At 43.4% G+C, this 17,418-nt stretch overlaps 1 protein-coding gene across 2 annotated transcripts in view; it reads right to left on the reverse strand.

Annotated features, from left to right (window-relative positions):
• The window catches only part of CORO1C (coronin 1C), a 78,206-nt gene that overhangs the window by 16,321 nt on the left and 44,467 nt on the right, over window positions 1-17,418 (reverse strand). For both annotated transcript variants that reach the window (XM_043557815.1, XM_043557816.1), the window contains one exon: window positions 13,190-13,312. In XM_043557815.1, the coding sequence (XP_043413750.1) occupies window positions 13,190-13,312 (123 nt within the window). The remainder of the gene's footprint in view (window positions 1-13,189; window positions 13,313-17,418) is intronic.

The following is a 17,418-nucleotide window of genomic DNA, read 5'->3' on the forward strand; positions in this document are numbered from 1 at the left end:
CACAGGATATTCACCATATCTTAAATGGGGATGTGCCTGCATGGTAGAGGGGGTCAGGGATGGGAAGAACATCAGACGGAAGGGATAATAAGACACTACGACAGAGGAAGACATGAGTTTTAAAAGACTAAGAGAAACCCTCTACGAGTAACAACTAAGCCGAACAGCACCAAGAATCCTGTAGAAAACCAGACATTAAGTAATACTTAAGTGTGTGAAAAGGTTCAAGTTTAAAGTAATTATCTTTTCACATACAGAGAGTAAAACACATTAAATATGTTAATATATTTTAAATCGCTTGTATATTTAAAATATATTAAAATATTAAAATGTATTAAATAAGTATTAATGTATTCAAATAAGTAAACTGACCACCAAAAAAGATTTTAAGGAACCAGTTCACGAAAAATTTAGAACTTGCCAGTGAAAAATCATGCTCAACGGTGGAACAAGTGAGAAACAGAATTTTCCTTTGTTGGGGATTTTTAAGGAGGAGACAAACAATGTCTGTTTTCAACTGCTTAGTGGAAGGCAAAGATCTGGATTAGATGGGTGTTTAAGGTTCAGCTCAGTTCTGCTGTCCGGCAAAAAATTAGAAGAAAAAGTTTGCCATCCTGAAGAATGGGAAAAAGGCATGAATTAAGTGATCGTTCATTCTTACGGCTAAATTCTGCCCAGGCTAACTAAACCCCTTACGCCAATCACGGCAAAATAAACCTGGCCTTTTGAGGGCCTTAGTTGAGGATGTCACCTAATTTCCCCTGAACCCTCACCATTCAGCAAATTGTCAACAGTGCAGTTGTGAACGAGCACAGAAAGCAGAAGGAAAACCTACCTTGCCCCTCTTCTCCACCAAACAGACCTGAGCCATGGCCCCCTCCCCCGGAGAATGTGGGTATCTGCTGAACACCCCCAGCACTATAGGTTGCTTTCATCCCATACACATTACTTTATAATCAAAGCTTTATGATTGGTAAAACAGCTCCAAATTGAACTTCGCTATCTGAATGCAGAGCAGGTCTTGTGTTTTGTTGTTGTCGTTTTTCAACATAAGGAACAGAAAACAACTGATTTGATCAAAGCATGAAGTCAGAGAAACAATTACGAAATGGGACTTTAGTGACTCAACAGGAAATGCATTCTCCAAGATGAATTCCGACCCGGGCTTAGAACTGGAAGAGTGGCAATACCACCTGCCGTCTCCAGATGGCACCACAACCACGGGCTGCTGGTTTTCTTGCAAGGTCTGCGACACCTCTGTATCCCGCTCTGACCACAATTAAATAGTGTGTTCTCTAAATCCCGAACGGGGCATGGAGTGACGGAAGGCTTTGTTTAGAGCCAGCATTTCCAATCTTAAACACGAAGGTGGAAGCGGGGCCCACGATGGGACTTTACCTTCTCCTGTCTCTAGCTTCTCCCTCGTTCAGGTTTTCCTTGGATGGCAAGGAAATTTTAATGATGGGGCAAAACACTTATATAATTTGTAAAATGAAGAAACTATTCCTTTTTTAATTTCACCTTTAGAAGATTCAATGGTTCCTAACCCACTTTACCACCTTGGTCGCTCATTCACACAACACAGCTCTTGAGTAGCCACGATAAGGCAGGCTCATTACCAGGCAAGGGGGAAAAAGGGTGATCACGCACGGGCCCTGCTCTCAAAGGGTGTACAGTCTAACAGAAAGCAGAGACTTCTAGGAGACCAAAAATCAAACATAACTGGTGTGATGTGGGGGCTTGGAGCATGGGCTCCAGAGCCAATTAGACCCTGGTCCAAACCCTGCCTGGGCCACTTACACTGATGGTCCTGGGCAAACTTTCTAGGGCTGCTGTGAGGATGAAATGAGTTCATAAGCCACGGAACAGTGCCTGGCATACCACCTGTGCCCCCCAAATGCAGAGACAGAACAATGCAATGCTTAAGAACGTGGGTCCCAGAACTAGAACAGATTGTTCAATTCCTGATTCTGCCCGGTATCACCTGCATAACCTTGGAGACCTGCACCTACACTTGCTGGGCCTTAAGTTTTCCTCACCTCTAAAATGGGAATAACAATGAATCTGCTTTCATCAGGGCTGTCTGGAGGACAAATGTGGTGATATGAAACTAAAGTGTTTAGAGCGATGCCTGTCGTGAGGCAGGCTCTTCGCGAGTGTCAGCCGCTGCTGGCACTTGTCTTGTGCACCAGGAAACCACACGGTGTATGGAAGCAACGCTACGCTGCCGTAAGCCACGTGCTGAGCGAAAATGCAGGTGTCGTGAGGTTGCTTCCTTGCTCTCCCCGGCTGGTATGTTCAGGAAGGCCCTCTGAGGGAATGACCTCTCGTAGCGACCAGGACTTAGAGGAAAGAAGGGAGGGGTAACACAGGCATGAGGATTTACAGCGGGAGGAGACAGTGGCCGGAAAAGTCTATGCAACTAAAATGAGGAGACGACGGAACCCTTGCCTCCGCTGGTAAGTAAAGGTGGTGGCGTCGCGCACTGCGGGCTGCGGGCAAGAGCTGGAGACCCGTGAGCTTTTCTCCATCAAGCGAGCACGCCTCCCTGGCTGGTGCCCACTAGCCCTACTCACAGGCTGTCCTTACATGGCTCTCTGCCCTCTTTAGGGTTGTCCACAGCTTCCAAGCAGTGGCCTTCCAGTCCGGACTGAAGAGGTCTCACCACCGGCAGGGCAGGGACAATAAAGCAGAAGGCCCACTCGGTACGTGTTTAGTGTTCTCGTGTGTAATGTGGGACGCGGGCTGGTGCGGAGAAAGGACGCCGGCCCGGCTCCTGTCACAGCTGGGACGCTAACTGGCTGTGTTAGCATTAAGAAGGGGTTTCACTTCTGGAAGCTTCAATTTCCTTGCTTGATACGGGGCCAGGATCCGCTTACAGGCGTTACTGGAAGCATCAAACGAGCTAAACCACCTTGCATACCCAAAGCACTCCCCTAATGTGAAACAGCACAAAAAGGGTGACCTTCGACAGACCAGTTACTGCCTGGACTGGTGTTTCCTAAGCTTTAAAATGGGACATACTCTTGCCTTACTGTGCTGTTATAATGATTAAATATAATCATTGCACATAAGGGCTTATGAAACAGAGCTTGACCAAAAAAATGCTTATTGTATGTTCGTGGTTATTTTTCTTGCTGTTACTATGACCCCTGCATATATTTTCAGGGTGTGAACATCAGGGTTTCCTTCAAGAACCTTGTCTTCAAATTAATTCAGCACTTTCTAATTTACATCCAAGGTATTATGTGCGAAAGCTCTAATACGTGCCTAGGCCAATTAGCACAAATGAGAACAGCTCTGATCTCTATGCAGGTCTATTAGCATCTGTTACCGTGGCTAAAGCTAGTACTCCAAAACCAATCAGCTTTTTCAAAAACACGTCAGTGAGCAGAGAGGAAAACAGGAGTCAACCACCCTCTCTCTGCTGTGCCCAGACTGAGCATTTCAGCACGGCAGGGACAAGCTATCTCTTTCCTCCACTTGATTTTTTTGCTTTGTTTTGTTTTTCAAATAATACTGTGTATTCCTGAGATTTTCTATTTGGACTGGACATTGCTATGGCAATGTTTCGTTCTGGGGGGAAAAAAACCATAATCAGTCCCAAGGGCTTCCACATGAAAAAGTGAATCAATCAGTAAAAACCCATTGTGGTTCTGGAAAACAAAAAAACAAAAAAACAACTTTTAAGTGCATGTTCAGGAACTAATGTATCACTGGAATCCTTTTCAACATGTGGAATTCTGAAAATGGAAAAAGGACAGCTCAAGAGAACAGCTCCAATAAGAAAAAAGTGATGAATGGGGTGCCTGGCTGACTCAATCAGTGGAGCGTACGACTCGATCTCAGGGCTGTGGGCTCAAGCCCCACGCTGAGTGTCGAGATTATTTAAAATCTTAAAAAAAAAAAAAGAAAAAGAAAAAGAAAAAAGTGATGAAAATGAAACGTGGGTTTCTCTCAAGGAGTAATTTTAAAGTGCAGTTTGTTTGATGGTTTTGTTAAATCTCAAACAGTGCAAAATGTAAACGTTACGGGAAGCGTTTCCAGACACCTCTTCCCTATTTCAATCCCCCATTCTGAACTTGCTACTGGTCTAGGCACTAGGGCTACAGCCATAAAAAGGGCTGTCCCCCCCAAAAGGCTATATTTTTAAATGCGAAGGAAACCAATTCCAAAGAGAAAATGAAGAAAAGAGATGAGAGGAGACGGGAGGAGGCTCGCAGATTCTACAGCAGTGGCAGGATCCCCGACAGAGGCTGCCTATCCAATACCCACGGGGCAGCATGTAAGGAGTCAGGATGTGCCTCAGTGAACCATGACGTTAAGAACAACATTAGTTTTGGCAAAATCAAGAACTGAGAGCTGGGCTCTGATCTGCCCAGGTTACAATACCCACTAGCAAATGGCCCAGATGCCATCTGCCGAATGACCAAGGGGGTCAGAAATCTTGAGGAATTCACTCTCATCACCAACTACAATATCGCTTCCATTTTTATTTCAAGGCAAAAACTGTATTAGGAAAATTTATAACAGAAGCAACAACGTATAAAACAGGGAGTTTATCTTTGCTGATTTCCACCCAAGTGTAAAATTGATTTGGGAGAAGGGAAAAATGTCCACTTAAACTTCATTTGGGATGGGCTAGACACAAATAAGACAAATACTCCGCAAGATCTTTCCCTCTCCCTGACTCTGGAAAAAACAATTATGCAACCCACTGTGTGAATCAGCCATTTTTTGCATTTGTGTTTGATTACTACCCTGCAGATGAGCAACAGCACTGAATCGAGATCATTCACTAAACTTAACTTGGCTGCTCTTTGTGCTATGGAAAGCAGTAATATTTTCTTAGAGCTAAACTCTTCCCAAGTAAAATACTTAGCAGCCACAATCTTTAAAACTCTCTGTGAGAACACACTGTTGGAGAAAAGAACTCACAGTATGAAAAGTCTGGAAAACCTAGGAGCACAGTCTAATTTCTGGGAGGAGGATTTGTAGAATTCCTTTTTGCCGGTATAAAACACAGCTTCAAGAAGTAGCACAAGAAAGGTAAACTATGCCACTATAACTCGCTTTTGGGGCTGCTTAAAGAAGCCATCTGTAAAACATGAAGGAATGTGCCATCAGCCTGGCATTCCTTTTCCTAAACCTGCGATCAAAGGGACATCACTGTCCTTGAATCAATGCTTTTGCCACATTAACAAATCAGTGCCTAACTGCTCAGTGGAATTAGACTATTAATACAAAAAGCGGGGGGCGGGGGGGGGGAGGTGTAAATATTTTTTAACGTTTATTTTTTGAGAGAGAGACAGAGTGTGATCAGGGGAGGGGCAGAGAGAAAGGGAGACACAGAATCCGAAACAGGCTCCAGGCTCTGAGCTGTCAGCACAGAGTCCGATGCGGGGCCCAAATCCACAAACTGTGACATCATGACCTGAGCTGAAGTCAGATGCTTAACCGACTGAGCCACCCAGAAGCCCCAATACAAAAAGCAGTTTTAAAAATTAACCTAATTCTTTTATAGTTCATTTGACAAAGTGGTTCTATTGTACTTTTTTTTTTTACTGAATATTTACTAAAGATATTCTCATTGCTATGAATCTGCTATAGCTACACTGTAAAAAATAGTAACTCACTATGTATTCATAGCTTCCTCGTTGGTGTTGTTACTGTTGTTGTTATTTTACGTGTAAGGCAACTGAGGCTGAGAGCATTTAAGTGGCCTATACACATGCTCCCAATTCTCCATCTTGAGCTTTTCTCAGTATTCTTCCCCTGCTATAATGAGGCTTTGTTACACTATCTACTATTTGTAGCTCTGGGTTACCACCAACAGCCTAGGCTTGGGAAACTAAAGAAAGCTTTTCTGTTTAAAAAAAAAAAAAATGGTGTTGGAGCGCTTGGCTGGCTCAATCAGTAAGTACGCGATTCTTGATTTCAGGTTATTGAGTCCTAGCTCCATGTTGGGCACAGAGATTGCTTAAAATATAAAGTAAACATAAAATGTTAAAATGGTTTTGTTTGAAACTGTCTGATCTATCATACAGTGTTCTTTTACCTTTAGGAGAGCACAGTGGAAAATGAGGTATTAAGAGGTGGGGTAGGAGACAATCAACTATTTCTTCAAAATTTCATTTCAACTGCTAAGCTACAAAAGCTTCTTGTAATTGCCCCAATAATAAAAACAAATTATTTGGGGGACCTTAAACAATTAAAATATCAGTGCCATTCTTAAGAGCTTAAAAAAATAAACTAGGGGGAGGATTTACCTCAAAGCATGACTCAATTTACAAAATGTTTAGTCTGGCAATACCAATAAAAGGGCAACAAAGAAAATTCTGGAAGGATGGTGGTGTTAGCGGCAAGCACAGTTTTGGGATCTTCCCAAATCTCTCCATAAAAACACAGAGCAAGCAGATAACAAAACAAAAACCCAGAACTAGGTGATAATCCCCAAATGCAAGTGGGAGGAGGAAACCACCAATAACCACGTGACCTGTGTATTATCTATCGGTCTGTGTGGAAAAGTCATGGGGCAGCAATGGGGTGCTTCACAGACCTGACACCAGTAGGCCCCTATGACACTAGCAATGGAAACTGGGAAGGTTTTTGTCCTCTCCAATAGCAGGTGAGGACGGGGACCTGAATACAAAGGTCTGAAGGGGCTGGAGCAATCTAGACTTCAGTCCAGACCCTGTACTCCACAGGTCAACCAGAAAGGGCTCCTTTCTGAGACAGGCCCCACAGTGAGAAATTCCAAGGAATGGAAACAAATCTGAGAAAGACAGAAGTCAGAGGGGCAAAGGAATGACAAAAACAAAGAAAGGCAAGCTAGGAAATCTAAGAAAGCAAGCCACCATGATTCTGAACGCCCCCTGGAAAGGACAGACGGGGGGAGCTCTGTGAAGTTAGGTTGGCTATGTGCACTAAGCCACCTCTGAATGACTCTAAATGCACATGAAAATAAGAAGGGGCGCCTGGGTGGCTCAGTCGGTTAAGCGGCCGACTTTGGCTCAGGTCATGATCTTGCAGTTCGTGGGTTTGAGCCCTGCATCAGGCTCTGTGCTGATAGCTCAGAGCCTGGAGCCTGCTTGGGATTCTGTCTCCCTCTCTCTCTGCCCCTCCCCTCCTCACATTTTCTCTCTCTCTCTCTCTCTCTCTCTCTCAAAAATAAACATAAGAGGGGCGCCTGGGTGGCGCAGTCGGTTAAGCGTCCGACTTCAGCCAGGTCACGATCTCGCGGTCTGTGAGTTCGAGCCCCGCGTCAGGCTCTGGGCTGATGGCTCAGAGCCTGGAGCCTGTTTCCGATTGTGTGTCTCCCTCTCTCTCTGCCCTTCCCCCGTTCATGCTCTGTCTCTCTCTGTCCCAAAAATAAATAAACGTTGAAAAAAAAAATTTTTTTTTTTAAAATAAACATAAGAAATTTAAAAGGAAAAAAAAGCCAAGGCCCCCCAAATTACGATAAGAAACAAAGAGAATAAGGCATAGAATAGCATTCCTATAAACAATAGAAGAATGCTAAGAAAGGAGGCACCAGGGTGGCTCAGTCGGTTGAGCGGCCAACTTCGGCTCAGGTCATCATCTCACAGTTTGTGATTTCGAGCCTGGCTGGGATCTATGCTGACAACTCAGAGCCTGGAGCCTGCTTCAAATTCTGTGTCTCCCTCTCTCTCTGCCCCTCCCCTGCGCATGTTCTGCCTCTCAAAAAAAAATAAACACTAAAAATTAAAAAAAAAAAAATTAAAGAAAGAATGCTAAGAAGGTATGCTCAAAAGGAGGTAAAAACCATCACATACTATTTCAAAACAAAATAAAATCCAGGACACATAAATCAGAACTTGAAAAACTGAAAAGTAAGGTAGCAAAATTTTTTCAAAATTAGAAATAAGGTTGGGAGAAAAACTAAACAATACTGGAGACAGGTAAAGAAGACAAAGCATATGGATTAACAGGAGTCCCTGAAGAAAAAAACCAAGGCAGGAAAACAGAACAAATACAAAGATTGTAACTGAAGAAAACATTCCTGGGAGGGGGAAAAAGACCTGAAACCTTATACTGAAAGAACGTACCATAGGGCGCCTGGGTGGCTCACAGTTAGTTGAGCATCCAACTCTTGATTTTGGCTCAGGTCATAATCCCAGGATCATGGGATTGGGCCTCAAGTCAGGCTCCACACTGGGTGTGAAGCCTGCTTGGGATTTTCTTCTCTCTCTCTCTCCTCCCCTCTCACCACCCTACCTCCCCCCGCCCCCAGCTCGTGGGCACATGCTCCAGCTCTCTCTTCAAAAAACAAAGCCAAACCAAACCCAAAAACATACCACAAACCATGGAATGCCAACTCAGAATAACCAACAATATTCTAGCAAGATTACTATTATATTAAAAAAGGTTTGGGGCGTCTGGGTGGCGCAGTCGGTTAAGCGTCCGACTTCAGCCAGGTCACGATCTCGCAGTCCGTGAGTTCGAGCCCCGCGTCGGGCTCTGGGCTGATGGCTCAGAGCCTGCAGCCTGTTTCCGATTCTGTGTCTCCCTCTCTCTCTGCCCCTGCCCCGTTCATGCTCTGTCTCTCTCTGTCCCAAAAATAAATAAACGTTGAAAAAAAAAAAAAAAGGTTTTTTTTTAATGTTTATTTATTTTTGAGAGAGAGCAGAGCATCAGCAGGGGAGGGGCAGAGGGAGGAGACACAGAATCCGAAGCAGGCTTCAGGCTCTGAGCTGTCAGCACAGAGTCCAACACAGGGCTCGAACCCACGAACCGTGAGATTATGACCTGAGCTGAAATCGCATGCTTGCTTAACTGACTGAGCCAGCCAGCCCCATAGATTACTATGTTCTAAGAAAAAAAATCTTATGAACATCTAGGCAAAAAGAATATATGGTTTACAAGGGAGAAAGAATTAGATTATCTGATTTCTTTTGACAACAACACTTCATGACAAAAAAAAAAAATGGAATAATATATTTACATACTTGAGTAAGAACTGTGAACCAAAGATTTTATATCCAGAAAAACTCACCTTCAAATTTGTAAAGATCACAGACCAGCCATTATCTATGTAGAAGAACTTAGAAAATATTGTTCCCATGAGCCTTTTCTTTTGATTCCATTCTTGAGAATTTCTCCTCAGTGTGGGGCCTGTCCAGAGGTGAGCACTCTCTGGTTGGGTTCTAGTGTACTGAGGTCTAGAATCTACCTGGGAAGGAGCTTCAGATGGTCTAAGTGACTAGAAAGAGGTCGACATAAGGACCTATGGAGAGCACTAAATACGGATGCTTACAGAACTAAGGAGAGGCTGTTAAATATAATGGCTATGTGATCTTGGAATTACAGAGCACCTCATTTTATTTTTATTTATTTATTTTTATTTTAGAGACAGCAAGAGTGGAGTTCGTGCAAGCTGGGAGAGAAGGAGAGGGAGAGGGAGAGGGAGGGGGAGAATCTTAAGCAGGTTCCATGCTCAGCAGAGTCTCTTGTGGGGCTCAGTCCCACAACCATGAGATCATGGCCTGAGCCAAAGGACACTCAACCAACTAAGCCACCCAAGCACCCCCAGAGTACATCAGTACATCACTTTTTTAAAAACAAATTTAATGTTTATTTATTTTTGAGAGACAGAGTGTGAGCAGGGGAGGGGCAGAGAGAGAGGGAGACACAGAACCCGAAGCAGGCTCCAGGCTCTGAGCTGTCAGCACAGAGCCTGATGCGGGGCTCGAACCCGCGAACCGTGAGATGATGACCTGGGCCAAAGCTGGACGTTTAACCGACTGAGCTGCCCAGGCGCCCCCATCAGTACATCATTTTTAAAGAGGGAGAACAGAAATAGCACAGATTAAAAAGTTGTAGCTTTCCAGGGCTCCTGCTTGGGATTCTCTCTCTCCCTCTCTCTCTGCCCCTCCTCTACTTGGAGGATTTTCTCTCCTTCTCTCTCTCAAAATAAACAAACATAAAAAAAAAAAGTTGTGGAAACTATTTTCAGTAATCATAAACTGATTTATGGTGGTCACAACAGTATTTTTGCTTTGAATCTGTTGTATGTAATAGTAATAAAGCATGAGACATGGGACAGATCAGGGCAGTCTAATTCACCCCTGAGCCCTTCAGACCCCGGATTCTCAGTATGCAAGAAGGTAGAGATGCAATAGTGAAGGTTAGATTAAAACTATACAGTCCAGGGGCGCCTGGGTGGCGCAGTCGGTTAGGCGTCCGACTTCAGCCAGGTCACGATCTCGCCGTCTGTGAGTTCGAGCCCCGCATCAGGCTCTGGGCTGATGGCTCGGAGCCTGGAGCCTGTTTCCGATTCTGTGTCTCCCTCTCTCTCTGCCCCTCCCCCGTTCATGCTCTGTCTCTCTCTGTCCCAAAAATAAAATAGAAAACATTGAAAAAAAAAAATTAAAAAAAAAAAAAAAACCATACAGTCCAGAATTTTAACAGGGAATATTAAAGTGAGGTCACATGGTATCTTATCTTTAAATATATATGTATATTCTAGCCCCATTTACTGCCAAGTCTTTAAAAAGTGATCACCATGGTAACAATGACCATTCCTAGCACCCAGACTGTGATCTAGAAATTCTATTTTCCATTAAAAGAAACCAGAGCAGGGCACCTGGGTGGTTCATTAGGTTAAGCGTCCGACTTCGGCTCAGGTCATGATCTCCCGGTTCGTGGCTTCGAGCCCCGCGTCGGGCTCTGTGCTTACAGCTTGGAGCCTGGAGCCTGCTTCGAATCTGTGTCTCCCTCTCTCTCTCTGCTCCTCCCCCGCTCATGCTATGTCTGTCTGTCTGTCTCTCTCTCTCTCAAAAATAAACATTAAAAATTAAAAAAAAAAGAAAAAAGAAAAGAAAAAAAGAAAGAAACCAGAGCTTCGGAGAGAAATGACTGATATGAAGTGTAGGTGAAGAGATGTCCAAGATGAGCACGGAGTGCCTTACCATACCAAATACCAGGGAAGCTATCAAAAACAACCAGGGTATGTCAAAGGACTCAGGAACCTTGAACAAGTTCCTATTAACAAAGAGTGGATGACCTGGGCTTTGAGGTAAGAATTCTAATGAATCAAAACCCACGAAAGATGTTCCAATCCATGAATTCAAAATGACACGAAAGGGGGAAAAACCCTAACTGGTCGTCTTCTGAGGAAGAGAGAGAACCAATTCATTATCTTGAAAACTGATTAAACAAAAGGAGAGATTCAAGCATCTGTCCTACTTTCCTATAGGAACAGTACTACTGGCCAAATAGTAGATAAGAGGGGGCATCCCCTTACAATTTTTACCTGCTAAAAATTGAAAACAAAGTAACACAATTTAATATCACCATTTTGCGACCCCTAAGGATCTGCTGGATCTGGGTGCTGAACATCAATGGCTGCACGAATCATCCTGGTATCACGGGCCTCTTGATCAAAGAACGTAACACTAGCTATCATCCTGCCAAGGGGATCGAGCCTGAACGTGATCACACTTCAGGATCCAGCTGCCAATTTATAGGGAATTTAGAGGACAGAGGAATATGTTGAAATGCACCATGCATGTGCAATCATCAGAAACTAAGTTGAAAGATGCAGGTCAAAGGTCGGGCTTCTTCATCAGATTCATTGTCAAGGACAAGAAAACGATGGAAGAGGAGCCAAGAGGTTACAAAACAGGTACCAAGTTCTTTAAAGTGGCAAGACTGAGCCATAGCGTCTAGAAATACACGTTCGGGTGATTAAAACCATGGAGAATGACGAGGGGGAGCAGTGGATACTTTTGGAGGGAGGGAGGTGGGGGGGGGTGTTTATGACAGGGAAGGGGCACAGGGACAGTCTGAGAAGGCTGGCAAAGTTCTATTTCCTGACCTGGGCAGTGGTTACACGGGATTCACTTAACTGAACTCCCTTACCTGTTTATTTAGCGTGTTTTATAATAAAAAGCGTTTTTGTTTTGTTTTTGTTTTATTTTTCAGATGAATCAAACTTGCTTCTTCAAGAGAAGTTAATACTCTCAGTTTAAGATTTGGGCATCAAGGGTCTAAACAATGTTCCTTTCCTTTAGTAAAATGTGTCCGCAGCCATGAAAATGATCAATTTAGCAAGGCACACTAAGCAGAACAGTTCCTTTTAACATATTTCCTTAATATGATTTGGCTGCCAAAATTAGGACATCACAGGAGGAGCTCTCCTCAGCCAAAAGTCCATGGGGAAAAATGAGTAAATGTTTAAATGACACAGTTCCGGCATTAATTTGTTTATGTCAAATAATTTTAATTAATAAAAAAGCCTTCCAAACACGGTTTCTAAGTCTGGCTCGGTCCACAGAAAATGAAGAGGGAAATAAGAGTGGTCTCCAAGCTCTGCACCTGACATGCGTGAGAGCGCCTGTAACTGACGCAGGCACGGCCTTCACTTAGCTCAGCTCTTAATGCATTACTCCCCATCTGTGCCTATGTTAACCTTTCAACATATTTGGGGCTAGGATTAAAAACTGATCCAAACCCACAATTACATTTCAAGGCTAAGAAGAACATAATCAAGAACAAGACGCTTGACATTAAAAAGCATCCCAAAGCCTGGTTTCACACATAATCTGCTTTTGGAATCTAAATGGGGGAATGTAAAGAACTTACTTTAAAATTCTTTCATATTGTTTGTCTATCTGAATAAGAAGGAATTTCTTAACCAGGGTCAAACTAGACAGAACACACCTTCTGACGTTAGCTTGAAAATAAGCACTTTACTTATTGCAAAACTTTTCAATTTCCCAATATATGCGATATATCCCATTTTATATGTATAACCTTTGGCAACTTATTTCACTATAAAGTTTCCATTCATGTTAGTAGTTTCTTTCCTTTTGGGGGAGGGAGAGGAGTTATGTGGTCCAATGGCATTCACAGAATTACTGGAAGGTCATTTTACTGTCCTCAAAATCTTCCCATGGAGCAGACGTGACAACAGCCAACAAGCACGTCCACATGCACGCTCATACAAAAGAAGAAGAAAAACAGTACAGTACAACCTCTTTGATAGAAGGGCTTATAAAAGGCTTGGCTACAGTTGTCCTTTCATCTCACTAAATCATGGTATAATCCAATGGACAATCAAAACTGCTATGACTTTCTGCTTTTCAAGCCTCTGCACACACATGCTTTTTGAAAGTCGTAGGTAGGTCTCACTGGCCTGTGTGCATGCCACCCCCTGGGAGCTTACCATAACCGTGCAGTCCTCTGAACCGCTGGCAATGACCTGATCGTTGTGTGGGCACCAGTCTATGTCGAGCACCGGTCCCGTGTGGCCACATACTGTAGGGTAGGATTTGTCAATTCGACCAGTCTGAAAGAAGAGAGAAACAAACGTACTGTGTAACACCAACACCACAGAGTTTGTAGGTTTGCTCAGAATCATTTTTCCTTTATTACCTCCACCCCAAACTCTCAACTATCTATATATCACGGTCAATGTCAACTAGTAAGAACTGTCAAGTTTTATGTCCAGAAATAGCTACTGCCAAGGACACGCCACCAAATTACAAGGATCTAAATTTCTAGAACCACAAAGATTTTTATTTAATCAACTGCATTAGCAGACATAGTGAACGAGAATGCTAAATCTTTTCACCAAAATACAATTTGTAAATTACAGGTGTGTTTTTACTGTTAAAAAAACAAAACAAAACAAAACAAAAACTTGGTGTTACTCAAAATGTTAAATACAACTCTTAGTAAAATTAGCTAATACCCTTGAATATACAAAACACTAGTTCTGGAAATGAATGGCACTGTGAGCACACAAAGTTAGGGTAATAAAAAGAAAATCTTTAGCAAAAGATTGAGCTTTTGCTTAGGGGCTCAATCTGTATAAGACTGTCTCAGTCTCTTTACTGTCTTTGATCAACAGAAGAGTCAGCCAGACCAACTCATTAACACTAGCTTAGATCTCACCCATTATCTAGTCCACGTCTTATTGAGAATACAATATTCAGGGGCGCCTGCGTGGCGCAGTTGGTTAAGCGTCCGACTTCAGCCAGGTCACGATCTCGCGGTCCGGTCCGTGAGTTCGAGCCCCGCGTCAGGCTCTGAGCTGATGGCTCGGAGCCTGGAGCCTGTTTCCGATTCTGTGTCTCCCTCTCTCTCTGCCTCTCCCCCGTTCATGCTCTGTCTCTCTCTGTCCCAAAAATAAATAAAAAACATTGAGAATACAATATTCAGGGGCGCCTGGGTGGTTCAGTTGGTTAAGTGTCCAACTCTTGATTTCGGCTCGGGTCATGATCTCATGGTTGGTGCAATCAAGCCCCACATCAGGCTCCATGCACAGCGTGGAGTCTGCCTGGGATTCTCTCTCTGCCCCTCCCTCACTCGTGGATGCTCTCTCTCTCTCAACGTAAACAAACATTAAAAAAACATTTTTCAATACTGATCATAAGTAACCATCACGATATACTCACGTGACACATCTGAATCTAACAAGTCAACCTGGCTTATCAAGCCAATTTTGTGTTGACCAAGACAAATGCTATTGTAACAGGTACACAAAAGCTATTTCCTTTTTTAAACATGTTGGTGCAATCCATGCCGATTGCATGCTCTAAAAAGCGGGCGTACAACATACGCATCTGACTGAGAGTCAGACAGATATGGGTTCAAATCCAGGCTCTACTGTTCAAACAGTGGGTGGCCTTAGGCAAGTCACGTAATCTGAGCTTCAGCCCATCATCTGTGAAAGGAGTGACAATAATACTCATCTCCCAGGATTACCGTAGGATTAAATGAAATAACGTTTTTAGGTAAATCATAACTTGGTATTACAACCATCTGTATATGGTATGTAAAAAATTTAATTTCAGATATACCTCAGAGATATGGCAGGCTCTGGTACATATCAGTGCAATTAAAGTGAGTCAAATGTACTGTGTACACAAAAGTTGTATTTATACCATACGGTAGTCTATTAACTGTGCGACAGCATGATGTCTAAAAAAACACAACGCATAAACCTTAATTAGGAAGTACTTTATTGCTGAAGAATGCTAGCCATCATGTGAGCTTTCACTGAGTCATGATCACTGATCACATATAAACCATAAATGTAACAGCAACGAAAAAGTCTGAAATATTCCAAGAACGAACAAAATGTAATAGAGGCACAAAGTGAGCAAATGCTGTTGGGAAAATGGCATCGACAGACTTCCTCGATGGGGGATCGCCACAAACCTGGTTTGGGAAAAAAGAGTATCTGTGAAGTGCAATAAATGAGGTTAGCCTGTATGGTGCCTGGAATATAGTAAATACTCAATATAAAACTACTTTTATTACTAGTTCTTCTAGTTTAATACATTAATTTACTCTATCATTAAGAAGGACAAACACATGTCACTTATGAACTCTCATGGGGCCCAGACGCTGTGCTGAGTATTAGAGACAGAGAAGTAAACACGGCAGCCCTGTCCTGGCGGGACGTAGAGGCCGTGTCAACCACCAAATACGGTGCAGCAGAAGACATGCGCCACAGGACAAGCACAGGTGGCAGGAACACAGAAGAAGGGCATTCCGCCAGGCCTGTGGGGATCACAGTCTTCGAGGAGGTTTTCTTTCTTCTCTTTTAAGCTTATTTATTTTTAGAGAGAAGGACAGTTCAAGAGTGTGGGGGGAGGGGCAGAGAGACAGAGAGGGAGAGAGAATCTCAAGCAGGCTACACGCTGTCGGCACAGAGCCTGACGCAGTGCGTGATCTCACGCACCATGAGCCAGATGCTTAACCGACTGAGCCACCCAGGCACAGAAAGGTTCTCTGCCGAGAAAAGAAGAATTCTAAACTGAGGTGTGAAGATGGCCCTGTCCACAGACCTAAAGCCTAGGTTTTTTCACGTGCTCGTTTTCTCTTGTAAATCGAATTAAACCCAGTTTGGACCTGTGGAATTGCATCGCCAGAAAAGGAATCCTACAAGAAAGTGCCAACGAACACAGAACCTGGGTGTTATAAGGAGGGCCACACGGGTCATTTACAGGCAGCAAAGCACAGATGGCTGAGAAGCAGACTGCCTGGGCTGGCGTCACGACTCTGTCAGGTTCCAGCTCTGATGCCCTGGCCAAAATGACTTCACCTCTCCACCTCATCTCCTCATCTGTAAACTGAGAATGTCGTGATTCCTTCTATACGAGCTGATGTGAAGACAAATTGAAGATAATCCAGGTAAAGTACTTTCCCAGCACCTGCAGGGCTCAATAAACGTCACCCCAAATTCAACAACTGCTGGAATCCACTCTGTCATATCCCTGATCCCATCTCTCCTTAAAGAAGCAACTGCTGCTGAGGCCTCCAGCCAGGTTGTTTTCCCTATTGTCCGTACTGCATCCTCACAAAAACCGTGTGAGTGACCCAGCCCGGAAGCTACTACTCCTATTCTCTTTCTCATGAGGTGGCGGTGGACTCGCAGGTGTTCATTTTACAGTAATACTGTGATATACGTAATATGTAGTTGTAGTATCAACATCTTGAACCCACCAGCTAAAAGACAGCATGTCTCAGATTTGATTACAACCAGCTACAAGACATATTTTAAAAGTAATAAAGGAACTAAGTTAAAAAATAAAGAGGTAGGGGTGCCTGGGTGGCTCAGAGTGTCCAACTCTTGATTTCGGCTCAGGACATGATTCCCAGGGTTGTGGGACCGAGCCCCAAGTCAGGCTCTGCACTGCCCATGGAGCCTGCTTGGGATTCTCTCCTCCCCCCCATCCGCCCCTCTCCCCCGCTCATGCTCTCTCTCTCTCTAAAACAAACAAAAAACAAGAAAACTAAAAAGTAATTAAAGCAGGGGAAGGCCGTAAAAATATATGCCAAATAGCTGAGTGAGGACAGACTTTAAGGTAGAATGCACTATTAAAGATTAATGTCACTGTATAATATTGAAACAATTCACTGGGATGCTAAAGGCACTAGGAAGTCTAATTCCTCTAACTGCACAAATTCAAAATATTTATAGCAAAAGCTGAGAGAACTATGAAGAGAAAATGACGAAGCCATAATCTTAAGAGATTTTAACAAAGACTCACTCTCAAGCAAACAGACAAAAATTAGTATGAATATAGAAGACTTTAACAAAAGTCACAGGCTTTGGGGCTCCTGGGTGGCTCAGTCGGGTAAGCCTCTAACTTTAGCTCAGGTCACGATCTCACGGTTCATGGGTTAGAGCCCTGCGTTGGGCTCTGTGCTGACAGCTCGGAACCTGGAGCCTGCTTCGGATTCTGTGTCTGTCTCTCTCTCTCAAAACCAAATAAACACTGGGGGAAAAAAAGTAACAAGATTTATCTAATGGATATATCCAGCCTTGGAGCCAATATTTAAAAATGAACATTTTTTTTCAAGCACACATTAAACATTACCTTTTCTAAATGACCAATTAGGATACCACAAAGCAAATCTCACAAAATACCAAGAAATCAA

This window comes from Prionailurus bengalensis, chromosome D3 (genome assembly GCF_016509475.1).
Source record: "Prionailurus bengalensis isolate Pbe53 chromosome D3, Fcat_Pben_1.1_paternal_pri, whole genome shotgun sequence".
Taxonomy (NCBI): Eukaryota; Metazoa; Chordata; class Mammalia; order Carnivora; family Felidae; genus Prionailurus; species Prionailurus bengalensis.